Source organism: Saccostrea cucullata, unplaced genomic scaffold (assembly GCF_032062105.1).
Source record: "Saccostrea cucullata isolate Sc308-1 unplaced genomic scaffold, CSIRO_AGI_Scuc_v1 ctg693, whole genome shotgun sequence".
Taxonomy (NCBI): Eukaryota; Metazoa; Mollusca; class Bivalvia; order Ostreida; family Ostreidae; genus Saccostrea; species Saccostrea cuccullata.
In genome coordinates this window covers 82,273-110,189 of record NW_026923875.1, presented here as the reverse complement: position 1 = coordinate 110,189, position 27,917 = coordinate 82,273, and the positions used below count along the sequence as shown (strand labels likewise).

General features: G+C 32.3%; 1 protein-coding gene across 4 annotated transcripts; it reads left to right on the top strand.

Moving 5' to 3' along the window:
• Positions 1-27,917, top strand: LOC134265165 (uncharacterized). 4 transcript variants are annotated; one of them, XM_062747416.1, is made up of 21 exons: positions 1-61; positions 1,558-1,641; positions 2,071-2,109; positions 2,800-2,865; positions 5,452-5,619; positions 6,543-6,671; positions 9,498-9,578; positions 10,676-12,205; positions 12,440-12,769; positions 14,339-14,403; positions 16,012-16,269; positions 17,548-17,769; positions 17,989-18,019; positions 18,444-18,574; positions 19,064-19,121; positions 20,452-20,500; positions 22,798-22,970; positions 23,108-23,172; positions 24,177-25,629; positions 26,296-26,895; positions 27,399-27,917. In XM_062747416.1, exons 2-21 carry the CDS (start codon positions 1,581-1,583, stop codon positions 27,620-27,622), a joined length of 5,733 nt encoding a protein of 1,910 aa, XP_062603400.1. In that variant the 5' UTR covers positions 1-61; positions 1,558-1,580; the 3' UTR covers positions 27,623-27,917. The 4 variants fall into 4 exon arrangements, with proteins under 4 accessions (XP_062603400.1, XP_062603401.1, XP_062603402.1 ...); XM_062747417.1 differs by lacking the exon at positions 2,800-2,865; XM_062747418.1 differs by lacking the exon at positions 9,498-9,578.

Genomic DNA, 27,917 nt, shown 5'->3' with positions numbered 1-27,917 from the left:
TAAGTATTAGAAAACAAGATGGAATTTAGAGAATCGGGCCCATGACAAGTTAAACGCACAGGTAAGTAGTTTAATTGCATTTATGAATAAGGTAGCGTTGAAATAAATATGAATTTAATATTTAACTGTTTATATGTTTTTATTATTTGATATAATTCACTCATCAATTAAGTCTACTTTCTCTTTCGATTGGATAATCCGTTTACCAGTCCATAAAGTTTGTTATTTATATATTACAAAGCAGCTTAAAATTAAAATTTCATATAAAATTATGTACATCAACAACAAAATGTTTATCAAAGTTTTGGTGTATAACAACAATAATGGCACAAAAAATTACCTTTTACTTTCGATTTGAACGGCATATATTGTACATAGAGTGCAAAATTTGTACAACTTGATAGTCATGTTAGGTATTGAATTTTGACATACAAAATGCATATGTACATACAGTTTATAACCATGACAATTGCAAAATCAAATTTTACAGTAAAAAAATCATTTACATTTTTTATAAGAAATAAATGGAGATAAAGAACAATATTATTCAAGCTAAAAATTCAGTAGTAAAAGTTATCTCTCTTGTTAAACTCAAGTCATCCCGATTTTGCAGGCCATGCAGGGTCACCAATAAATCAACGTATTAAACTGGCGTCAGGCTCCTGTAGATACACGTCACACTAGACCTATATATGAAACAAACATTTTAAAAAGCATAAGTTTACAGATCAAACATACATAGTAGGTAGGCCTAGTAGCTTGCACTTGACTTTGCTCTTTAATGACATTAAAAAATAACATAGTAGATAGTTCAAAATATTAAGTACAAAATATTAAACTGAGCTCTTACAAATTTATAGAATCCTTTGTGTGTGGACAATGTAACAAAGAAAACCTAAACGTATAGAATTAGAGATACATGTGCTAACGTAATGATATGTAGGATTATTCAGACAAGCAAGATGAAAAGAAAATGAAATTAAAGCATTTAGATTCTTCAAGCACCTAATCTTCAGTTTACTTAAAAATTGTAGTTTGAGTCGAAAAACCATGATTAAGTTATTCCCCAAATCAATACAATAATTAAATCCCTCAATTAATAAGATTCATGAAAGTATTTCGTAATCAATGTTTTGAAATTCTGATTGCTGTCAAAGTGGTTCATGAAACTTTCCCAAGAAGACTGTCTCATTTTGATACACATACACCTGTACAAAATGAAATATCTGAAACTTACTGTAAAATTAGCTATACAAAAAGGGCTGATTGCTAGCGAAAATTGTCAACCCTCCCAAAAATGTACAAGCCAAAAAAAAAAAAATCATATTCAAGCTTTTGCTTAACATATTTACTAGACTATAAAATTTGAAGATAAATCCATTATTTACATAACTTGTTTTTGTTAATTGGAGCATCCTGAAACTGCTAATTATTTTAAATGAAGAGTTGAACGATATATTGTTACATTTTTTTTTCTAAAATTCTTTACATAATATTTAATGTGTTTTAAAGTAACAAGCTAATCTTAGCATTACTTAAATGTGTGTTTAAACGCAGGAAAACTTACATGAACGACAGACATGGAAAGTAAAAATGATGGGAAATCTACAACTACTGATTCGTCTAGAGCCAGTGATACAGGTACTTTATTTTATTAACGGAAAGGAATAACTTAAAGGGATAACTTAAAGGGATTTAATGTTGGAGTTGTACGCGTAACAGTTGCAGATAAATACCTAACCCATATTCGCGGATTAAATAATTTTTTTTCTGTAGCTGGACCTTTAATTCCTGTTTCAAATGGAAAATTTTTTTATTTATAAAATTATTATTAAGTATGATAAAAATTAAGAAGGCTTTGTAGGAAAGTTTTATTTGTCGATCAGTTGCATGACTGACTTAGAAGAATTTAGGGTTTTACGTTTAAGATCGAATTCAATATTTTTCTGTTGTGCATGTTTGTCTAACGGACACATTTATTTAAAAAAAATTGCATGTTATTTTCTGAAACGAATTTAAAATTGTATATGACGTCACCGACTTAAAAATAGAAAAAATAATTTATTTCAGGGCAACTCATGCTAAATAGACGAGCAAAAGGGAATGTGGGTGAGTTTATACACACACAGAACCACAATCAAAAGTTTACTTACGAGTCTTGTGAGAATGTATTTATATTTTCAAAATATTTTTGATACATATGTTATAATATGAGGAGAATCGTCAGGATCCAGCCCATTCGATTTTCAAGAGCATGCTCGGGCTACGATTATAACAGGTTCTAACAAAAAGTTGATGTTACAGGGAATTTAATTAAGCGTGTTTTAACATTCTGGTCGTTATTAAGAAATTTTTCAAGAAATAAAACCTATCACTCGGTTGTATTTTATCTGAGATGTTTCATACTGACTGTAAGATTTAATAAAGAAATATTGGACTTGAAAAAATAGTGTTCCGTCTTCCTGGTCAATACAATGGGTGATGTAAATTGTGATTGGTCAATCTTTCACTCTTTTTATTTGAAAAACAATTCAATGCTGATGTGAAGTATGTCAAATCAACATAAGTGTCCCATCATTTTTGATAAAACCTAGAATTCTTTTTGGGGAAAAGAAAGATAAAAAGCTCTTAAAGGTTAGATTAGCAAAATTTATATTTTTTAGACTTACAAACATTCACCAGAACAAGAGTTCCAATGTAGAAATTGTATTCAGTTGTGTATAAGAACAATCAATGAATTTAAAATGAAAGGACTATGATGTTCACTGTAGTCCATTTTTTGGTCTATTTTATTTCTAGCGATGTTATCAGATGGCACGACTTCGAATAAAGAATTGAAGCAAAGTCAACTGCGTTTGGAAGAATGTATGTTTACTTGCATATACGATTTGTTGTTGGAGATGTTTTCAATAAGAAAGGAGATACATTGTAAAGTAACATTTTATTTGAAATTTAGAAACTACGACTTTCTATGTAAAACGATGAAAGGTATTAAAAGTAGGGTAAATGGATGAAAGAATCATGGAGAAACACTACTTCGTTACATTAAACAGTTGTTAAAGCAATTTGAAACATCAAGTCAGAGGCGTTACTAATTTTAAGTTTATATTTCAAGCAGTGATTATGTCATAGCTATAACAAAAATTGCTCATTCATTAACAGCAGTGTATAATGTAAAAATAAATTTGATGTAAATTACTCATATCTGTCCAAACTGTATACATATAATTTTATTTTATAGCGTCCAGTAGAAATGCCAATAGAGTTATAGCCACACAGCCAGTTTCAAACTCATTTACAGAAAAGGACTCAACTACGAAGAAAAGCAAGTTAATTATGTTGTGCTCTAAATATGTACATGAATTGAATTTGATATATTACAAACAGTCTTAGGATTTTTCAGGATTGAATTTATTTGATATAGCTAACAAGTTATACTATCAGCTTCCCTTACTTATATGTACCCTAATTATCTGCACATGGGGATAATATTTCTCTTGCAGTAGATTCGACACGCGAGAGCCTAAGTTGAAGGAACAAGCAAATTCAATTGTCTCTTTCAAAGTCATCATTTCAGAAGTTCTTTGGGTAATACAATGACCTTGCAAGCAAATGCAAACTATCTAATTTAAGCCATATTCTAATGGACGTTTTTCATGATAATAATTAGGCTATTTTATTACTTTCTCATAGAATTGTGTACACATTTTCCCGGTATTTCCATATTGTGACAGAGAACAACTGGCAATGGTGACCGTTCAGCAGGGGATGCTCACTCCTTAATGAAACATATGAGGATAACGAAGAGTATTCAAGCTTAAAAATCGATGACACAATACAAAGTAGCGGCAGATCGAAGTTGAAAAACTTAAAATTCCTCTAATCTTTAAAGACCTTTTGATACAAGTTATTGACATTACACATTATTAACATTTTTTATCCCAAGAGTGTCGAAGTAAGGTGTTGATCCTTACGTCTCGGGTTCGAACCCCACTGTGGGACGTGGGACCGGTCCTTTGGATGAGAACGTATTAACCGAGGCCCCTTGTCGCAGTAGGTGCTGGCACGAAAAAGATTCGTTACTGATCTATGACTCTCTTAGGGCCGGGTAGATGACAAATTATGCAGCTCTCCACCGGCAAGTGGTAGCTTCTCCATACGAGTGAAAAATTCTCAAGAGCGACTTAAACAACATACAATCAATCAATTCATTAAAATAATTCCGTGTAACGACCAGAAGTTATTTATCATGTTTGCAGTTTCCAATATTTTGATACGAGGAAAAGTCCAAAAACTCATTGACTTGTACCTTAATTCTCAGCTTCATAGCTTTGTAAAAAAAAAAACATTTACAACATGTAAGGTTGAAAATGTTGTTATACATGACCAGTTACTTTTCTTAAAATTCATTTTACAATTAAATCACTATAAGTAAAACATCATCGAAAAGAAATTTTGTACATTTCTCAGCTTTTTGTGTTTCTTTATTTTCTTTTAAATTTTTTCCTCTTTTTTTTTTAATTAAGGCCCATAAAGATATTTATTATTAAACTAAATTCCGTCCTATTGTTCAATGAATGTTCTTTTATAAGACGTTGTTTCATTAGAAATTGCATAACTAAATGCATAAATTTAAACCCGTAGGTTTAAACATAATGATTACTGTGAAATCAAAATGTTCGTGGGGATTTAATTTTCGTTGTTTTCGAGGTATGAGGAGACCCACGAATTCATTTCCACCATGAAATGTAATATGTTACATACATAAGTACTCATTAATTCTTGATCAACGAAATCAAATCCCCACAAATCAAGAGATTTTCCTCAAAGCACGAAAAATTGACCCCACGAAAATACATGTATCTGATTTTACAGTATTAACTTTTCTAAGTGAAATTTCAAATAATCAAAGAGGGACTGTATCCAAACAATCTTTGTTTGAAATTTTTGAAGCTTTCTTATTTCTGTCCTTGCATATTTACCTTACATTTAAGCCAATAAAAATAATACCGTATGTGCTTATTCTAACATAGAAGCGAGTGCAAAAACAGAAAGAAATGCTAAAAAAAGTTTATTTTATAGAGACCTTCGTCCAGAAAAAATATATAGAATCAACCAAAATCAATGCTTATTCAAATTTCTTGAATTATACCTTAAAAACGGAATATTCATTTTGTAATAAAATTTATAATGTAGCACTTAGTAAGTACCATCCCTTTTTACTTCTGTATTCTTTTTTGTAATAATGTTATGCATTTTAGGTAATATCTCGAAAAAAAGTCTGTGTTTTACAAATTTAGAAGTGTATACATTTCATTTGTCTTATATTGAGAACAAGTCTTTATATATTTTCATAATATTTTTTTTTCTTTTTTCCTTGTACATGTATTACTGTTTAAGACATATTTGTTATCAATTTGCACTTATATGAGTACGATGCTTTTATTGTAGTTCAGGAAGGAGCAGTTGGCGAAGAAAAGGGTGCCACTGATAATGAATTGTCATCGGAAGAAAATAATGACCAGAATAAAATTTCTACTGGTACATTGAATCTTGCATGTGAGAATCAAGGACAAGTTAAGCTACAGAAAACAAATGAAGATCTTGCGGCTGAAAAAGGTATCTTGCTTTTAAAAATTATCAATAATTTCTTAAAAGGGAGAATAGTAAAAAAGAAGTCAGAGTATGATTTTTAATTTTTGATTTATTAATTTCATTTTGTTTACAGATTGATTTAGAATTTCTATTTATTCCCATGTTTAATCTAATTTGTTATGGATTTTATTTGTATTTTGTTTCAATCCTGTTTAACGGTTTGTATTTACCTTAAAAATTCCACCATTCTAACTATTTCAAAGACTGCTGGTCTGTAAGACTGTTAAAAGGAGTGTAACATGAATGACGTCATATGACGAAAAAATCAATGACACATTGTAGGCTTGATTTGATGCTGTGTAAGTAGGGGTAATTTAATAAAAAAAAAAGGGTAACAACGATCAGGCTTAAAATGTTGTGAAACAAGCATTAAGCATTTTCGGTTATTTTTGGCTCCTTCTCTCTGAATTCAAGACCAATATCAATATCATAAATCATGTCCTATCGTTTGATATATTTTTGTTTTAGTTGTTTATGTTTGATTTCCAATCGTGAATTATTCTCTTACTTAGACGCCACCACCAGCTGCAGGTGGAGGGCTGCAAATTTATCCCTATAGTCAGTACTTACGTTCATTACGCCAAGCGAGTGGTCTTTTTCGTGTCAGCACCTACTTTGACACAGATTATGGTTTATACGGTCTCATTCAAAGGACCATTCTCCTTGACCAACAGTGGGATTAAAACCTGCAATATTAAAATCAACTCCTTACTTCACGACTCTAGAGCAACGATCTAACCACTGCACCATGCGAACGAGAATTGTCATCATAAAGTCGTTGTTTCCATTATGTATAAAATAATATTATTAAGCATCCCTATCATATGCATTTTTTTTTTTAGAAATTGTGAAATTGCTTTTATAAAATTCTTCTTGTTACATAAAAGATCTTGGAGGCAAACAAAACAAGGATCCAACATCTCTACCCATGGATCAGGAAGTTTTTGAAAATATATCTCAGAAAAGCTTCTTTAAAACACAAGGGAGTATGACAAAAGAAGATGAAGAAAACGGAGGTAGGAATTGTAAAAACCGTGGTATGTATATAGGTCTTAGATTTGCTAACAGCATCAAAAGATACGATCCAAGCGTCTGTTACATGTATGTGCATATTCAATTCTGACATCATATTTCAACAAAATCGGGTATATTTCTTTGACAATTATTCTTTCTATGAAATTACTTATTAACATTGTGTATTACTAAATATTCATGACACCTTATTTTTGCAAAGCAGACATTTAAAAATTTTTATAAGAGAGAGAAAATTTTCACGAATTTTGTTACTATTGATGATATTTTTGCAAGCAAACTGTATTGCGAGAAAAAAGTTCTCGAAGTACCATCTCCGACTTTTACCGTTTCTCGATCGATAAATGTGATAAAATTTAGGGTTTTGTTGTAAAATTATTACTATGCTTATGCAAAAATGAATGTATTATTCAAAAGTATAATTTTTTTAAAAAAATACTTTTTTCTATATACGAGGGTTGTCCCAAAAACTCGTAGAAAATGTTAATAACTTTTTTTAACACGCAACCAATAATAACCAAATTTTGCATAATACATACAATGTTCTTTAAAATTGTGAATTTTTTAAATATATATCTTTCATATTTAATTATATTGGGACGATTTATAAGAAGACCGATATGGTCTGTCGGCGCACGACCAAATTTTTGAATAATATACGCATATAACATTACATTTGCTTTTTTTTTTTTTGGTACTATGTAAAAGATTGAACTAAAATTTATATCACTGAAACTAGAATCACATCTTAATATTATGTCAAATTCCATAGAAATTGAATTAGAAACAGATGACTAATGGCATGATTTTCAGTCTTGCTGGAATTGAGATTGATGAAAATGACGTCGTCGAACCCGGCGCACGGAAATGTAATAAATTGTTTTTGGTATGTTTTATATTCATCAGAGAAAGAACATAACACTCTAGATTTTAAGTTGTTTTTAAATAGCATGAGATTCAAAGATAGTTTTTCCTCTCTATCAAAAAAAATAGTTATTTCATGTAAGAAGTAGAATTTATTATAACTGTTTGTTAAACACAGACATTAGTGAACGTTCTCGGCCATGTACGTCGTCAAACAAGGTGTATTCTCTGCTGCCTAAAATGTAAGGTGATCTTTCAACTAAATTTTGACTAAAATTTGAATCTGCTTAAGAAAACGGACAGTGGTGAAATTAAGTAAGTCCCTTAGTCTAGAGTGGTTTTTCACTATAAAAAAAATAATCATTTGGATGTTAATCTCCGCATGTGTAGCAGAAAAAGAGATCATGACGTCATGAGAGACGTAAATTACATTTGCTTTCGTGCACCGATGTACACTTACATGGTTTCTTTATTTTTTCTTAGCTTTCTTATTAAATGTTGCATCGTCATCAAACTTGAAATGCATGACCATAAAATGTTACTTTTTGATATGACAAGAAAAGAAATTTGATTAAGCAAAGAGAAAATAAACTATGTTCCCTGTCTACGACTTTTTAAGACTACCCTCGTACATGTAATCAGTCGAACGGGATGCTAATTCATTTTAAGCATTTATTCCCTATCTGAAGTTTCCAGGTGTCTTCATATTTTCTTTGTTAATAACTTCAATGGTTTAAAAGATCTATGAAGGATATGGAGATAATGAACAGTATTCAATATTAAAGTCCATAAAACAATATATAATAAAGACAGAGCAAACACGGACCTCTGAAACATCAGAGGTGGGATCAGATTCCATGGAGGAGTGTGCATCCCCTGCTGACCGGTCGCACCCGCCGTGTGCTCCTTGTCATGATTGGGAAATAACGGAAAAATAAGTCGTCAATCCAATGTATAAATAATTGACTAACAATTAGTATGAAAAATGTCAGTCACCATTTGACTTAATAATAATTTGTATTTGCTAATAAGGTCATTGTATAGACCATAGAACTCACAATGATGTCTTTAAACGAGACTGCTGAAATTCTTGTTTCATCAACTTGCTTGACAATAATATAACTCATTTCAGAAATTGTTCACATGTAGAGCATGTTCTTGCGTATCGAATCAAGTGAGATATATAAACTCCGTATGCAGATGATGAAGGTGAATTGATGCATAAGTAAGGAACGTTGACGATAGAAAAGTTAGTCATCACGTTTATCATCTACTACAAGTAGCTTGGTTGTTAGATTACCATTTAGGTCTTTTTCAAGTAAAATATCCAAGTATGAAACAGATGTGTCAGACTCTGTGGTATCTTTTATCTCAAGCTCTGCAGGATATATCGTATCGACGTAGGAATGTACCATTGTTAATTGACATTACGTCGTCGATATATTTTCAAATGTCGAGTTGAAGACCACAGCAAGTGTATACTTCTTTTCACGCAAAAGATTTTGCAAAAGTTCCGCTTCATATTAATACTAAAATAGGTCTACTAATAACGGAGCTCAGTTGATACCCATGGATACCCATTTGACAAAATCTATCAAAGTTTACTATTTTTTTTCTTTTTCATTCAAAGGAAAAAGTAAAAATATAACACAGCAAACTATATTGTGTTTACAATAATGTTGCATTAAAACTTCTTTGACAATCTTGTTTAAAAAATCTGGTGATATATTGCAAATTCTAATGACATTGTTAATTTTTTAGGTCATTTTTTCTGTTTAGCTTAAATTAGCAAATCAGCGAGCTTTTTTTTAAACATTTGATGCAAAAATATTTTATAAGGGTAGAAAATATAAGAATATAAGAATAAACAATGATGATCATTGTTTCTGTAACATTTTGCTAAATTTATGAAATTAAACAAGTATGAAAATATAACATTTTTGTAGAGAAATATACTGCAAACGTTGTCTTCAACAACAATTTGGACAAGAAACCAATGGATGAAACGGAAGACGCGGAAATCACAAGTAATTTTACTTTATTTTTAAATGCTCAGTAATTTGAAGACCCACGACAACGTGACAGAGCACTTATTATGCTTGATACTAGTTATCTATAGTCAGTAGCATACATTTAAAATGATTTGATCTAATCTGATAATTAAAAAATAGATGCAGATATATCTGAATAATTTTCAAACTTATATGGTGTATAGATGATACAATTTTTTCCCTAAATTTTGAAATATTTTTGAAGTATAAAGAATTTATAGAGTTTTTTATTCTACGTTCAATATTCATATGCTTTGCCTTTGCACTTAATAAATCGATGAATAAATATAATATATTTTTGTATAAGTAAACTATAATGAAAAAACTTGAGCAAAAAATTCACTTTATGTGAAAAAAAGGTTTATTTTACATAATAAACAAAACTTTAACTTTGTGTATGATTTTACAAATGTGATGCTGGAATTTTTTTTTGTAGAATATTATTGCGATTGAACAACAAAGATCTTGAGAGATTAAACTTCATGAAAAATTCTTATAAAATTGAGTTTATGATAGAACTTGAAGATATTTGTTTTAGTTATCGATTACTTTTTATATGAATAGAAAACATTTGTTCAACGAAAATTCTTCAAATTTCGTCTAAATATCATTTGAGCCCTTTTGCAAAATAATCGTGAAAACACATAATTTTACATGAATTTTTCCCAATTCGTTAATGAAAAGAAAATCAATTGCATACCATATGTACCGCTTTTCCTGTGTATATCTTAAGACATGATTCCCATGATTGATTTTCTTTGTAAACTTTCATATTCAAATAAGGACTTTCAAGATTATTAGCGATAAAATGCTTATATCTTTGTGGTTGTACATGTAATTTAATATTTTGACGAATTTATTATAAAGCAACCGCTGGTTTTCGAAACATAAGGACGAAACAAGTTTTATGAAATTTTATTTCAGTTTTTTATTACATGAAATTAAGTTAAATAAGTTGAATAATTACCATCAACCCTACCAAAACGACAGAATTGTAAGAGTATTGAAATCACCTGTGTTTAATTTGTTGGTTGTGAATATAGTTAATATTTTTTTTATTTTCTGATTTTCAGAAATTTTCTTTCGGTTTAGATCTGGAAAAGAAAAATCTTACAACAAACATTTAAGCAACATTCACGATTTAAGTAAATGGAATATTTTGCTGACACAGAAGGAATCTAAGAACATTTTAGGAAAGCAGTTAGAAGAAATGCAAAGTGAAATACATGTTGCAAAAAGAAAGGAAGCTCCTTTTGCTTTTGATATTTGCTCAGAGAGTCATGAACATGATTTTAATCAATGGGTAGAAAATTGTTTGCATTTGATGACTGAATCCTTTAATGCTACAGAATTACTTTTTATTAGTGGATCATATGGTGAAGTGCAACACCTTTCAAAAAAGATTAAAGCATCAATTGAGGTAAATGATGGTTCCGTGTCAGTAGCTGAATCGAAAGATGTGTGTGGACTGTTCCTGTTAGGTAGAGGAGAACATATTATAGACTTGTTATCAGACCTACAAATACACACCAAAGATGTCAAGGTTTGGAATCCGTATAGTAGAGAAGACATTTCTTATTATGTTTTTCATTTGAATACATTTCAATTGCGCCTGATAAGTATGTTAAATGGGATAAAGAGGGCAAAGGAAAAACATCCAAATGTGAAGATTTATATCAGAAGAGAAAAAGTCATGATGATAGGACAAACCGAGGGGTGCACTGCTGCCAATGATTATATGAAAACGAATGCGTGGTTGACAGATATTGAGCATGAAGAGTTCACTGCAATGCAAGAGTTTCACTTCTTTTTAAAAAGAGAAGGCGTGCAAAAATATATCGACAGTAAAATTAACTCTATAAAAGGTTCTTGGGCAGTTGTTGAACATTCAGATTCAAATAACACTGAAATGGTTATGATATATGGAAAGACAAAATCTGATATGCAAAGAATTGAACATATTTTGCAGTCTTCTGTTATGAAGAGACAATGTATAAATATGAATTCCGCGGGAGTAAAGAAGAACACAGAGAAATGGCAAGAGTGTGTGAGGAACTTAGAAGACAAATTTGAAGGCAAAATCCATATGCAAATTGACAAACCTTGTGACAAGTATGTTGCAACACTTGTCTTTACCTCTGATCTTCAAGAAGACGAAAAACTACGGATGCTTCTTAATGACATTGAACAGCAAGTTCCACAAAAAGACACTGTGCCTATGGATCCAAAAAATTTAACATGGCTTCAGAAGTACTACCTAGAAGATATACAAACCGAAGCAGTGAATAATGACGTAGAACTAAAATGTGAAGAGGAACAAGGCTTTGAAATAACAGGCATCTCTTCAGCATTGACTGATATTAAAAAGTTTATTGGTTCAATATGTATGGAAGAGCAAGATATATTACTGCCTTTGAATGGTTTACCGTCTGAAGTATGTTCTTTCTTAAATATAAAGAAATGCTGCTATGATCACTTTCAGGTTGAGGATTCAAAATGTTGGAGAATCGGAAAAACGGCATTCATTGTCCACAAAGGCAAGAAGAAAACAGATAAACTTTTTGTGGATGTAAAGGTCCAGTCAATACAGTCTGAAGATGAAGGTATTTTTCAAAATAACATATTCTAAATTTATGGCAACCACTTAAGTGGATAAATTAAAAGTATTCTGGGTGAGACAAATGCATAAGTTATAGAAAACACCTTTCTTCAAATCGAATACTCAGTTTCTTTTCTTCAAAGTTTGTAAGAGTAAATATTTAGCAGTCTTGATTATAAATTCAAATTAAATTTAGAATGTATACCTATGATATAGATATATATATATATAATTGCAGATTTTGAAAGCAATATTAAATGGAGTGATGATACAACTGTTTTTCTAAACATCCCATTGTGGCAAGGTGGAGACCGAAAAGAGGAGCAACGAGTTAATATTGCTTTGGAATTGCTATTTTCCGATATGGTAGAGAGTAAGAAGAAATCTGTCATGCTTGAATCGGAAGGTCTGAATTCATGGCCGATGGAAAACTTTGCAACATGCCTCTTACATGTAGTTCATGCAACTATATCTTTTGAAAGCTTGATTGTAATCATGGCCAGCGAGGATGAAGCAGAATATAATTCTATTGCTCGATGCATAGAAGGAGTTTCCAATAGTTTGAAAGGTAATAGTGTAACAATATTTATTTATTTAGTTACTAGTAATAGCCGTCAGCGAGTTTTGGTTTCTTTATAACGTGATTTCTTAGGGATACATGTATTTCAGTAATATTCTTTCAAGTAGTACATGCATATTGTCTTTAATAGATGATGTCAACAATTAAATATACAAATTTAAATATATACATTTGTGGTATCTCTCTTTTATATAAACACACAGAGAGAAAATATCTTCAATTCTGTAGAAGTTTTCAGAGGTCAATACGTGACCTAATCACACGGCGCAATAATATCTACCGGTACATAAATTAGCCCCTTCACGATAACTGCGGTACTACTCTTTTGCAGGGTAAATTAATAACTTTTGGCGAAGTTTTTGTTGACAGATAATTAAATAACGTATATAAGACAATCACTTTTACGTCATATTTCGCCAAAATATATCATTTTGCCCTGCAAAAGAGTAGTGTCGCAGTTATCGTGAAAGGGTCTATTATAAAATGACCTGATTTACTTGCTTTTCATGAACAAAAATGAAAAAAATTAGCAAGTAAAATGATAATTATTTCATTTACATTGTAAACAATTATTTCATTTTGTTTGCTATCGATTCAACCACTGTACATCGAGAAAACTTTCACGTTAGGGGCCTAGCGTTTGTTTACACTTTTTTTCACTTTTGTCAGCTGCACAGTTTATAACGTTCATCCTTATTTTTTGGGTAGACCTTTCGTTAAATTTTCATGTTAAACTTTTATTTTATCTTTAAATTCTACTCCCGATAGATGTGTAAATCTGTTGGAAAATATCATAACAATCATTCCATGAACAGCTGCCAAACACCTCGGCGTTTTCGTAGTTCAATGTAAACATGGTAAAGCTGTCGCCAGTGACCCCGTGTTTATTAGTGTTTCACAATAAGTATGCCTTTAGTTCCTGAAATCGAAGAATGTTTTTGATTAAATTGCAAATTTACTGGCTCGGACAAGTGTCTCAATCCATCGGATCCATCCATCCCTTTCCGGCGACTGAAATTCCTTCAACTTTTTATCATCAAACTTCGGACGTGTTTCTTGTGTCTTTTCTGCATCGATTATCAATTTTCACGAATAAAAATATTCTCAGACAACAATCTGTTTACTATAACTGATCACAAGTAGCCTTTCACAAAATATTCCCTTCGAAATAGATTCCTTAACCTAATGAATTCGAAGCGTAACCGCCATGCAAGCCGATTTACACCTTGCGTCATTTTTCAAAATCTACGACGGACGGTTAGTGCAGTAATTAAATTCGAAAATATTTAATTGTCTGTCTCAAATGTATATATAAGTTATAAATAACTAGTTTATAAACTTCAATGGGAATTGAAATGGGTCGGTACGTGATCAAATCTTCTGAGAAGGCCTTCGGTCTTCACAGGATTTGATCACGCACGTGACCGACCCACTTCAATTTCCCATTGAAGTTTATAAACTTGTTATTTATTTCCTAATTATTCTTTCAAATAGCTTTGATTTCTAAAAGGCAATGCATAGTTTCTTGTCTTTGTTACCGGTTTGTCTGTGTCACAGGTCTGCAAGATAGAAATATTGAGCTTCAAGTGATCAGTGGGAAAATAGCAGAATTACAAGAGAAGGTATTTTAAGTTTTAGTAGTAAATTTTATCAGTGCAGATTCTCTACGCCTGTGTATATTCTATGTGATGAAAATATCATGTTAGCTTTATTAGCTCACCTGAGCCGAAGACTCAAGTGAGCTTTTCTGATCAAAATTTGTCCGTCGTCTGTCGTTGTCGTTGTCGTCGTCGTTGTTGTCGTCGTCGTCGTAAACTTTTCACATTTTCATCTTCTTCTCAAGAACCACTGGGCCAATTTCAACCAAACTTGGCACAAAGTATCCTTGGGTAAAGGGGATTCAAGTTTGTTCAAATGAAGGGCCACGCCCTTTTCCAAGGGGAGATAATCATGAATTTGTTAAAAATTAATGGCATTTTTAAAAAATCTTCTCCAGAACCGCTGGGCCAGGAAATATGAAACTTATGTGGAAGCATCCTCAGGTAGTGTAGATTCAAGTTTGTTCAAATCATGACCCCCGGGGCAAGGGTGGGGCCAAAATGGCCGACCCAAGTTTTACATAGGAATATATAGGAAAAATCTTTAAAAATCTTCTTCTCCAGAACCACTGGACCAGGAAAGATGAAACTCATGTGGAATTATCCTCATGTAGTGTACATTCAAGTTTGTTCAAATCATGACCCCTGGGGCAAGGGTGGGGCCAAAATGGCCAACCCAAATTTTACATAGGAATATATAGGAAAAATCTTTAAAAATCTTCTTCTCCAGAACCACTGGGCCAGGAAAGATGAAACTCATGTGGAATCATCCTCAGGTAGTGTAGGTTCAAGTTTGTTCAAATCATGACCCCTGGGGCAAGGGTGGGGCCAAAATGGCCAACCCAAATTTTACATAGGAATATATAGGAAAAATCTTTAAAAATCTTCTTCTCCAGAACCACTGGGCCAGGAAAGATGAAACTCATGTGGAATCATCCTCAGGTAGTGTAGGTTCAAGTTTGTTCAAATCATGACCCCTGGGGCAAGGGTGGGGCCAAAATGGCCAACCAAAGTTTTACATAGGAATATAAAAGAAAAATCTTTAAAAATCTTCTTCTCCAGAACCACTAGGCCAGGAAAGATGAAACTCATGTGGAATCATCCTCAGGTAGTGCAAATTCAAGTTTGTTCAAATCATGACCCCCGGGGCAAGGGTGGGGCCAAAATGGCTGACCCAAGTTTTACATAGGGATATATAGGGAAACCTTTAAAATCTTCTTTTCAAGTACTTCAAAGCTATGATTAGTGATATTTATATGGAATCATCCTCAGGTAGTGTAGATTCTAGTTTGTTCAAATGATGATTGCCTGGAGGGGGGGGGGGTTAAATTCAAGCCCGATGTGCTCAGTTGAGCGTTGTGGCCCCTGTGCCTCTTGTTATTTAACGGGATAATCTTCATTTAAAATCTTTTCTATTAACATTTTGATTCATTGATTAAAATTTACTTTTTTTCTACATTTAATAACCTATTCTGTCTTTGAATGATGTTTGCAGAATGATATATATCAGAATGTATTTAAATTTAACCTTCTTTTGATGTAAAAAATAATGCATGTTTGATATTAAAATGTTCTGAGTGGACTCTGTCACGGGTTTGAAAAATTTCTAACAAATGAAATTGATACTTCCAGGTTGATGTGATAGTGAATACAACTTCACTAAATTTAGATCTTACGAGCGGACCAGTCTCAATTTCAATACTTGAAGCTGCTGGCGATGAACTGAAAAAAGAGATGGATGAAATACCTGCCATTGACAAAAGTGGTCAAAGGGTGAATAAAATCGAGTATGGAGAGGTTCTCGTGACTTCTGCATACGGGATGAATTGTGAAAGGCTTTTTCATGGGGCACTTTTCCCATGGAATGACGGAAAAGACACGTCCTTAGAAGTAAGTGGGCATTGACAAAGCTTTAATTGAAAATGAGTTGAATTTTAATGAAATCTTGCACTTATTTATCTCCAGATAATGCACATTTTTAAACTGTAATTTACATACTGTAAAATCACATATTTTCGTGGGGTCAAATTTTCGTGGTTTGAGGAAAAAATGTTGGTTCGTGGGGATTTGATTTCGTGGATGGAAGAACTTTTTAGTAGTTGTGCACATGAAAATTTACATTTCGTGGTGAATATAAATTCGTGGGTCTCTTCATACCACGAAAACAACGAAAATTAAACCCCCACGAAAATTAGTGATTTCACAGTATCTAAAATTGGAGATCTAAAATTTTAAGATCAATTTCACTAGTACATAATGGTTGCCCTCATTAGTTCGTTTTGCTACATTTCGAACAGTTTTAAATAATAAATTTAAATAAAATAAGTTTTAAATAAGTTTGAATAATTGAACACTTATCCGTCCGTCACACTTTCCTCCTCAGATTCTTGTTATTAATTTGTCTATTGAAATGTGATAGTTGCTTTCCTGAAGTTGTGACAAAAACATTTTAAATTTTCATTTAAAACTGAGGACCACGAAGATATGGGTTAAAAATGACATTCATTTTCCCCCCTTTTCATTATAAGTCGTTTACTCCAAACTTCCGTGACATTTGTATGTTTATGCAATAACGAGAACAAACATTTTTATATTCTGAAACATTAAATTACTGCGTATCTACATTATATCCAAATTAAATTAAAATATGGTTGGGAAACTGCAAAAAATATTTAAAAGGAGTTAAGTGTGCCAGAATTTTTTTTAGAGAAAAAACCTTTTGAACCTTCATTTTGCCCCTGGATTGAAAATAAAATTTCAAAATTTTCTTGAACATGTTCAAGTCACATCATTCCCATCCCTCCTCAAAAAAAAGAGGGGCTGTCTGCTTCTGAACACGTAAGAGTAATTTGAGGAGGAAAATAGTGTTAGAAACAAACAGACTGACAGACCAGCAAGACAACAATATACCCGAATTTTCTTTAGAACTTGTGAGTATAATAAAATGATTTGTGTGAAAAATATATTATATACTCATCTCATCACTAAGCATACTTACCGGTAAGTGTAAAATCTTCAGGTAAGAAATTCTGCTAAAATACTGACATTTTTCGAGTTTCAACTGTATAAAATATATATCTCTTTCACAGATGTAGTTTGAATTTTATTCTTTGGAATCTTTGTTTGAAATAGCTATTAAATAATTCCTTTTCTCTTCTATAAAATTAGGTTCTTCAACATTTTATAAGAAATTGCATTACTAAAGCAGATGAGATGAAGTTAAAAATCATTGCATTTCCTGCTATTGGCACTGGGCAACTAAAGATTCCTGCAGATGTAGTTGCATCCTGTATGAAAAAAATAGGTGATGAATATGTTCGATTACACCCAAAGACGTCTGTGCAAAAAATCTTGATCGTCATTTACAAAACAGATGAAGATATCTTCAAGGTGAGTTGGTCTACATAAACAACATAGGCATTGTTTCGGGGAGGGGGGGGGGGGGGCAAGCATACTTTTTTTTAATTCAGTCTTTTTTCATGAATTGAAATTATCGTTGCAGATACAATTTATGTTTTGAACAATATTTTAGATATACATATATGAGATTGTTTTAATATACGACAAATTCGTTTTTCTTCTTACAATATTTTTTTTATAATTTCATAGGTATTTAAAACTATACTGGAGCCTGACGAAGGTAACTATCGCTTTCTTATCAAACAAGTTTTGTCGTTATTTTTATAAACTATATTTTTACGAAATTTTGTACTTTTATTTGTTATTCCTAATTTGTATGTAACGGTTCACTTCAGCTTAATACTAGTATTTCGGAAGGGGGTAGTTTGGTGAGAAAAGCCTTCGTTTGAATAATTAAGCTGACTCGACATTTAAATATAACACATAAAATTTATTCATATTAATTTAAAGATACAGTCAGGATTTTCCATACATGTACAGCCCACCTGACTGGAGGTATAGGATATGTATTTAAATAACTCGCCGATATACATACCTATAATTGGTTTTGGCTCAAAAGTGAAAACTTAGGGAGACTAGACTATATTTTCACAATTTTGAAAAAAAATGCCGTTTACACATGTACTATGCGATCCCTTTTACAGATAAAACAGGGAAAGATACGGCAATCGTCCTCCAAAGATTTTCCGTCCGTGGAGAAAAAGATAATGTTATCACGGTAATGCAGTTACTGCAGGGACTGTTTTGTAAGCACATTCAGGAAAAATATGAATCAGTAAGTAAAATCAAACAAGCAATCACACTAAACCAATGTCTCAGAATGAAATGTCGTACATGTAATTTGATTGTATGGTTGTAATCTCATTTCTTTTCATACTTTATATAGAAAAAAAATCAGTGATAATTTTCAAATTCTTTCATGTTATTTTATGTATTAACCTACACTTTACATATGTAAACAACACTGAAACAGACTTTTTTTAAACTCCTGATCCTTGCATGTGGACATGTATATGTAATGTAATTGAAAATCAAAGCATAAAATTTGAATCATGAAAGGCGATCAGTTTTTACATAGGAATATGTAGGTCAAAATTCTGATGAAGGAGAGTTGGATTATACTGATGGTTATTTTCTAGCTTCTTCTTTGTCAGGTAGTGAATATTAAATATATTGACCATTAAACATTACGCATATGAATGTTTATGTAATCTTTTTTAATTAATACTGATAATCAACTACACAGTTTCTGTTCATTTTGTAGGATAAGACGCCAAAGGACTATGAACAGCCATCTACCTCTCCGCAAGAAAGTGATGAAGGTAACAAACTGAACTTTGTGGATATAAAAGCCCTTTCACAATTGGCGCACGACCACTTTAAAACACTGAGAGAGGAAAATTTAAACTTCGCACACGTTGCACGATCGTTTCAAGCGTTTAAGGTGTTGCATTAAGTCTCTTAAAATTAGAACGGTATTCAAGTCCCAAAGTCCGTTTAACATTAAAAAAAGGCGCGGAGTAAAGACGAACCTCCAAAACATCCGAGGTGGGTTTATGTGCCATGGGGAGTGGGCATTCAATGCCGATCGGTCATACCTACCATGTGCTCCTTGTAATGTGCGTGAAAAAAATATACGGAAAACATCCGTCGGCATCTTAGGATATAATTAATGGCCTAACAATTGGTATGAAAAAAGTCAGCATTTGACTAAATTGTATTGGCTGACAAAATCAAATTTTTACATAGAAAAAAAAAATTTCCATTTAATCATATAATATTTTTGTTTACATGTAAACTTAAAAGTTTTTTTTTTAATAATGCAAATCAAACTTTTTCTGTATCGTATGAAAGATTATTTTTTTTACTTCATTCCTTAAATAAGAAACAAAGACATGAATCAGCTCTTTTTAAAAAAAAATAAATATATCTCTTTACAAAACATTCTATATATTTAACTTTCATATTCGCGATCTCTCCTACCGAAATTCGTGGCCAGTTCCCTGATGATAAAGAGGTTGCTTAAAGGGTTCAATTTTTTTTCATAAATGTTCCACACTTAATACAACTCAATACAACAGAAAATGATTATAAAATTGGATGATTGTCCTATACTCCTCACCTTTGAGCAGTGAAGGATCTTTTTTCATGCCAGAAGGTACTGCGACAAGCTAAAGGACCTTGGTTTATACGGTTTCATAGGAAAGCCCAGTCTCCACGTCCCGCAGTGGGATTCGAACTTGCAACGTAAGGATCAACTCCTCACTTGGCCACTCTAGAACAGACTGTCTAACCACTGCGCTACGCGGACGACAAATAAAATATGAGCTAACATTTAAACAAATATTAATTCACGTGTAGACACGGAGGAACTTGCACTAATATGGCATTACAATGTGGTCACAAAGAAGTAAATAAATTAAAATGACATAGGGCAGACAGTATATCAAACGTTTAATATATTTTCTGTTGCTTTTAAACATTTAAAGCAGATATAAATAATATGTTAACTTTAGTGGGAATTATTGGTTTGAAATTCACAGAAACTTGCAAGTAGGCATATTTTTCATAAAGCATGTTAGATATTAACACTGCATGTTTAAATTGTACATACGTGTATCAATAACCTCAGCTTTACATCAATTGTTTTAGGTAGAGAAGACTCGACAGATATACCTGCTGTTGTAACCTCGGATAAGGAGTAAGTGTAATTGGGATAATTTATAATTCTGTATTTTGCATATGTTTGATTGCAAAACTCTTGTACAATGCTCAATTCTAAAGTTTCTATATATTTACATTCCAAAATTACTGTCCTTCTCTTCTCTTTACTGCTATTACTCTCAAATTTAAGAATGTTAATTTCTTGATATGTAAATTTGTTGGTACAAAGCATCCTTCGGTTAGGGAGTTAAAATTGTTAAAATGAAGGGCCAAGTTTCTACACAAGGGGTGATCATTAAGAAAAGACAAAAAATGGGGTAAGGCCATTAAAGAAATCTTCTCAAGACCAATGTTTCAGAAAAGCTGAGACTTATGTGGAAGCATGCTGAAGTTATCTAGATGTTAACTTATCAAAATCATGGACCCATGGAGGCAGTATGAATCACAATTAGGAATCTAAAATTTTCATTGAATTATATAGAAAAGTATCTTTAAAAGTTTTCTTCTTAAGGTTCATTGATACTCTGATATGAGAGATAACTCTACAGATAAGAAAGATAACTTTCTGCAGACATTTTGTCATGAACTTCAGTAACTTGTCATGCCAGAGTTTACAAATCTCTATCATGTGGACCATTTTATTGTTAACTCAAGCAAACCTAACCCATTGTTCAGAGGTTGACTTCTAGTTGTATTGCTAGTATATCCAAAAACTATTTTGAATAGTTTACCTAAAACATTTACACTCACTTCCTTTAAACGGTGTAAATTGATAAAAAATCTATTTCTAAAGGTGAAAGTCTTTTAATTGTACAGAAATAAAAGCCGCAGAATCGTTTATAAACATTTAATTAATATTTTATTTCATTGAAAAAGAATTTCAAGGGCGATAATGGAACGATAACTCTTGCTTATGAATGCATTTTATTTTACACGCACAGAAAACAATTTGATATTCTGATTTAAAAAGCATCGCTCCAGTATGTTTTCTAAAGGGAATTAGATAGGTATGAGAGTAAATATTATTTTTATATATACCTCATATTTCTATTTTAATTGTGAGATTAAAAATAATTGACCTTTCTAATGACCATATCAAATTTTCTTCAAATCATGATTTGACATATCATTTATTTCTGAAAAAGTAAGCAACGCTTCATACTTCAAACTATTTTTATTTGAATTGAATGTTATAGTTGTTGCTGAAAATCAATGTTTGGAATTTAAAAAAAAAAGTCTTGAAATGTGGAGCAGAGGGATATTGTCCCTTAAGAAACGCACCGTTCACGGTAGCTCAGTCGGTAGAGCTCTTGCTCCGTGATCGGGAGGTCGTGAGTTCGTATCTCGGCCGCGATTGACCCAGTCGTTAAAATTGGTAGCAACTGTTCCTTCGCCATGCGCTCGGCACTTTGAAGTGAAAGTTGCGGGTCCTTCGGATGGGACCTTAAAAACCGAGGCCCTGTGTCAGCGGCAGGCTTTGGCACGATAATGATCCCTCACTGCTCAATGGCCCTGAGTGCCGAGTAAAGGTCAACATTTGAAGCCCTTCACTGGCATACGGTGACGTCTCCATATAAGTGAAAAATTCTCGAGACGGACGTTAAACAATATACAATCAGTCAATCTTAAGAAACACCTAAAAGAGGAAACATATGTGGAAATATCCTGGGATTGTGTAGATTCTTAATTCTTCAAGTCATGATACCCGGTGGCAGGGACTGGAGGACTACAAAAGGAAGTTTTACATTGAAATGTATGGGAAAATTCTTTAGAAATGTGTTTCTAAAAAGCACTGGGCCAAAACAGCTAAAGCTTGTGTTGAAGCATCTGTGGATGAAGTGTAGATTCTTAATTGACTAAATAATGACCACTAGAAGTTGGGTTTGGTCATCATAGATATTACATTGGGGAAATTGAAATAGGAGCTGGATTGTATATTGTTCTACGTCCATCTCAAGAATTTTTCACTCATATGGAGACGCTACTACTTGCCGGCGGAGATCTTCAAATTTTGTCTAATACTCGGCACTCAGGACCATTGATCAGGGAGGGATCTTTTTCTTGCAAGCACCTTTTGCGACAGGGGACTTCGGTGTATACGGCCTCATCTAAAGGACCGGTCTCCACGTCCCACAGTGGGATTCGAACACGTTATGTAAGGATCAACTCCTTACTTCGCGAATATCGAGCAGACGCTCTACCAACACGGGCGATAATCTCGAAAAGAACATTATAGCCAAAGTTACTTAGGTGAGCGATGTGACCCATGGGTCTCTTGTTTAATTTTTCTCTTTGGTTATCATAGTTAATTTAATTAATTTAATTTAATTTCAGAAATAAATCTCTCTCCATTGAGGATCAACATTATCTTTTATTGACAAGCACCAAAGGAACTATTCTCACCATGGAAAAGGTGGAACCCATTTTGAAAGATGTTGAATGCGATAATATCATTTGTCCCTTTTTAGAAGATGTGTGTGCACTACTTAGATTCAGATCTGTGGAAGGTAACATAAGCACACAATTTTATGAGCACCTACTCTACGATATGATTTTATTATACAACATAACATACAATAAAATCACACTGGTATGTCTTTGGACGGTGTGATGATTGTATAGGATATTTTTATTATTATAACAGATGCAGAAAAATTCCTCAAGGAATTTTCGATGGAAGATTTTGTTTTGAAAAAGTTTCCAATGCAGGTAAGAAGATATAAAGGAATTCTAATTTATTGAAAGAAATAACTATGATTTTGATACAGTTGTGCAGTCATAAACAAATGTAAACAAATCTCTATTTAGCTCATCTGTTCTGAACATCAAATGCTGATTACATTTTATATGGCGTGCATCTTTTTATCTGTTTGTCTGTCTGTTCGTCTGTGTGTACTCTTTTTCACATTTTCTACTTTTTCCCACTTGGTCAATTTCAACCAAATCCTTGTCCTAAAGGACCCTTTGATGGAGGGTCCCAGTTTTTTAAATATAGATCCACACCTCTTGATAAGCATACATGTATTAATATGAAAGGATTTTTGGTGGTGTAAATTTGGGAATGACTATCTTCTAATTTGGTATTTACGACCGTTAATGCTGATTTAACGGTCGCAAACTGAATTTTACCGGCGACGTGTCAGTAATATCAGATAATAAATATCACCTGATTAAGAACAGTTTTTTAGTGGGGCCACTTCTTTTAAATAGTCTTCTGAAGGACAACAAAATACTGATTAGTCATATGAATGTGGAAGCAATTTTACAGACTTAGATTCAAGTGTCTTGAAATCTTCATGAGGGTATGATCGGGTTACAACGGGGAATCAAAGTTTATATATACATGTGTATATGATATATATACTTCAAAAGAATAACAAAGCCATGATTGATCATTAATATAAAAGCATCATTCAGAGGAATAGAGGGGCCATTAAAATATTTCATTAAATCGTTTTTGTAATCCTTTAAAAATTAAATGAATTCAATTATGATACAATAAAATTGATTTATAACGTTCTGATTCTTTCGTTTATTTTTTGAAATCAGATTTTGAATTCAGCATAACCTCTGATATTACTACTTAGTATACTGAAATTTAAATAGCACACATTTTTTGTTAAAATATTACAATAATATGAAATAGTAATAAAATATATTCAATGTACTATCAATGCTGAAAAAGAAATTTATATAAGATATTATTATTACAGGCAGTAACTAATATTAAGGCGAAACTTAGTTCAAAAGTAACTGGTATTTTACAACAAACTGGTATTACAAGTCATGAATTTCAAAAGAAAACAGGAGCCTACCTGTGCACAGAATCATGGACCGTTGAAGGGAACCTGTTGATGGTAAAAAATGTGGAACGCTGCTTAAAGGAGATGATAAAAAGCGAACGAGAAGTTCCTTCTCACTCTATCAAAGAAAAACGTCAAGATGAAGACATTCCAAGAACTCTTGACGAAATGCCTAAAAAGTACACTGTAAAATGTACTGAATTTCAAAAGAGAGCACTGGAAGAACTATTTCCAGATTTGCCATTTCAAAAAGTGAATTTTTACAATGACGTTATATCAGGTACAGAAAATACCGTCAAACTCTTCGAAAAAGCTCTTCATGAGCTAACAATGCAGGAAATTACACAAGTAACTAGTAAAGATTTCAAACTTTTCGAAAGTGAGAAGAAAAAAGATGCTGTTTCAGTTTCCTTCGCGAAAGAAACAAACACTGTGGTGATGTTTTCAAGGGTTCCTGAAATCCTGCAAAGCTGCTTGTCGGATTTTAAGAAATTACAATTAAGCTCAATAGAAATTCCTGTTGCCGAATTCGAAGTTATTGTTTATTTTGAGAAATTGTTGCATAAAAACTTTACTGAAACAGATGGGAAAGTATTTATTTCGGGTCCTGGATCACTGATAGAGCAATATAAATATGCACTGAATAATGTTAGGCATTATACTAAAGAGTATGTTACAGTAAGTGATTACGCCAAGTACGAAGCAACTCTTTTTGTCTCAAAACTTTCCAGTGAAAATGGTGATGTTTTTGTTAGAATTACTGGCAACACTATATTTATCACGGGACCACGTGCAGAATCTGTCAAAAAGGTAAAATATGAAGCAGAAAGACTAGCTAAACAAAATGTAAGAAACCAAGCTGGAAAAAGAGGTAGTAATTCAACAGACGTCAGCAGAAATTCGAAAGGGGGTTTACCAGAGTACCCTTCCCAGCCTGTTTCCCCTAAAACATCTGATATTGTCTTTGATGAAAGAGGTGTAAAAGTGTATGTCTTCAAAGCAAACATAACTCATGTAAATGCAGATGCAATTGTGAATCCCTTAAACAAAACACTTCATTCTCACGGAGGACTGTCTTCTTTCATCTTCAGAGAAGCTGGACAATCAGTGAGAAGCCAATGTTCCGAGTTTATCAAACATCAAAAGGAAGGAACACTTCCTATTGGAAAGACTTTTGTCACTGGAGCAGGAAAGTTACAATTTTGTCAAAAAATTGTTCATGTGAATGTACCAGTATGGGAGAGTTATGCTAAATCAGAAAACCCATGCGATGACTGCATGTCTGATATTATATCTACTGTCCAAGCATGTTTATCCCAGGTCGACGATGTTTATGCAATTGCAATACCTGCCATCAGTGCAGGTAAGTAGCTGTTAATTATTTTTTTTTTCAGGAATAAAGTTTAAGCTTTAAATATGTACTGTTGTGAGATGTGTATTGTTTTATTATGTATATAATTAGTAACATTAAGTTTCTTGAACCTTCCAGAGTGGTCAACATGTTTGGTCATTTTATCTAGAACATTCTTAAATTTTGTGTATGTCCAGATTGTTCCAGTAATATCATGTTTTAACATTTTCTAGAATATTCTAGATTTATAATACTGTATAAATACCCTGCAATTCAATGCATAGATATACAATAATTGTGAATACTTTGTCGTATAAGCATCATTGAGGTATTACTGGGATATAATTTCACTGGGACATTGTGTGCAGAAACGGACACTCTGATGTATGTATTCTTAGATTCTTGCTAAGTTTGTACTTTATGTTTCATATACTTATTATATATTACTGTAAATAAATTATTGTTAAGTTTAAATTGTGTTATTGATCTTTGCTGGCATTTCGGGTAATTCTGACCCATAACAGTACTAAAGAACCAAAGGTGAATAAATTTTTTTTTAATATATCTGGAAATATGTTCAGATCAAGTCAGTGATTTACTATTTTACAATCATATTTAGATACAGCAAAACATTTTGAAATTGTATGAATTTCAATTCAGTTTATTATTTGTTCGTAGGCGCCTTAAGTGCAGTGCCACTTACAGTCTGCTGCATGGCTTATGCCAAAGCCGTGAATTCATTCGTTGTTACTAAGTCAACGAAAAGTAAATTGAAGGAGATATACTTTGTTGATACCGACCAAGCAAAACTTCAAGGCATTAAAAATTCATTGTTACATAAACAACACTGGGTTTACCATAAGGCAGGGAATGAAAAGGATTTTTATCTGGATTCAGGATTAGTTGTGAAAATATTTTCTGGAGAAATCATTCTCTTGGAAGCTGGTGGACTAGTAATTGAACAAGACAGAGATATGAGAAGTAAAAGAGGAGTTGCAGAATACCTAACGCAGTGCAAATCTGATAAATATAAAAATGAAATGGGGAATTTTAGAGGAAAATACTGGACTATCAGCAATGTCAGAAGTACATGTGCTCCGGAAACACTTCCAAATATCAAAGAAATTCTGCACGTTTTTACTCCAGAGTGGTCTATTATGAAAGATACTGATCCAGAAATGAAAATCATGGAAGAATTAGAAGTATGTATCAAAAAGATATTCAAGATGGCCAACGATCATAAACTGAAGACCTTACTTATTCCATTATTTGGGAGAGGTAAGACAATAATTAGTGATATATGCACAATTTTTCTAAGTACTAGTATATAACGAGTATTATCCGTTTAAAATTATGGGCGTGTTATTTTGGGGGAAACATAATTAATAATGCAGCGTTCTAAAATCTTCACTGCTCTTTAATAAAATTCTCATCAATTTACATCGAAAGTTTAGATACATGTTCAATTTAACACAAATCTGGATTTTATGTGTTATGTAGATATAGTTGATAATACATCATGAAATATGTGTAGGGCCTATTTGATTAAACATGATAAATAATTAATTGATGAATTTTCAGCTAGGTGCGTGCATTACTTGGATATTTTTCAATTAAGATGTGTTGTCCAGGATTTTATCTTCGTATATATATGTACACACAATGAATCATAAAATGAGATAAAAGTAGGTTTCAGATATAATCAGTTCTGAATTTTGTATTGTCATTTCCACATGCTATCGTAATTAGTTGAGTAAATAATTTAATTTATTTCTTTGAAGAAATTGATGATAAAACCAGGAGGAGAAAAATATTTCAATGCACAGCAAATGCAGTTGTGAAATGTGGAACTGAGAAGACAAATTCTATTCAAAAAATTTCTCTGGTGGATAACGATGATGTTATTATTGCCCACATGATTGCTAATTTTAGCGAAGTTTTATCCAAAGATGCAGAGAAAAGAAATAAACTGCAGTTGATCAATGTCGCAAGATCATATACGTAAAATTATTGTGAGCACAATTTATGTCAAATCCTTAATTTTCGTGTGGGTTTGATTTGCGTTGTTTTGAGGTATAGGGAGACCCACGAATTTATAACATCACGAAATGTATAAAAATTTAATATGCAATGCTGTCAAAAATTTCAGCCACGAAATCAAGTCTTCATTAACCAACATTTTATTATCAAACCTTGAAAATTTGCCCTCATAAAATGTGTGATTTTACAGCATTTGTAATGTTTTAATCAAAATTCAAACTTAAACTCTTCAGTAATGAAATCTAATCTATTGATATAAT

Bases quoted from the DNA above. Each gene is read 5' to 3' on its own strand.
- LOC134265165 (XM_062747416.1), top strand. From the start codon at position 1,581: ATGGAAAGTAAAAATGATGGGAAATCTACAACTACTGATTCGTCTAGA. The intron at 19,122-20,451 runs GTAACAAACTGA...CAATTGTTTTAG, and splicing joins TCCGCAAGAAAGTGATGAAG to GTAGAGAAGACTCGACAGAT. The intron at 26,896-27,398 runs GTAAGACAATAA...ATTTCTTTGAAG, and splicing joins TATTCCATTATTTGGGAGAG to AAATTGATGATAAAACCAGG.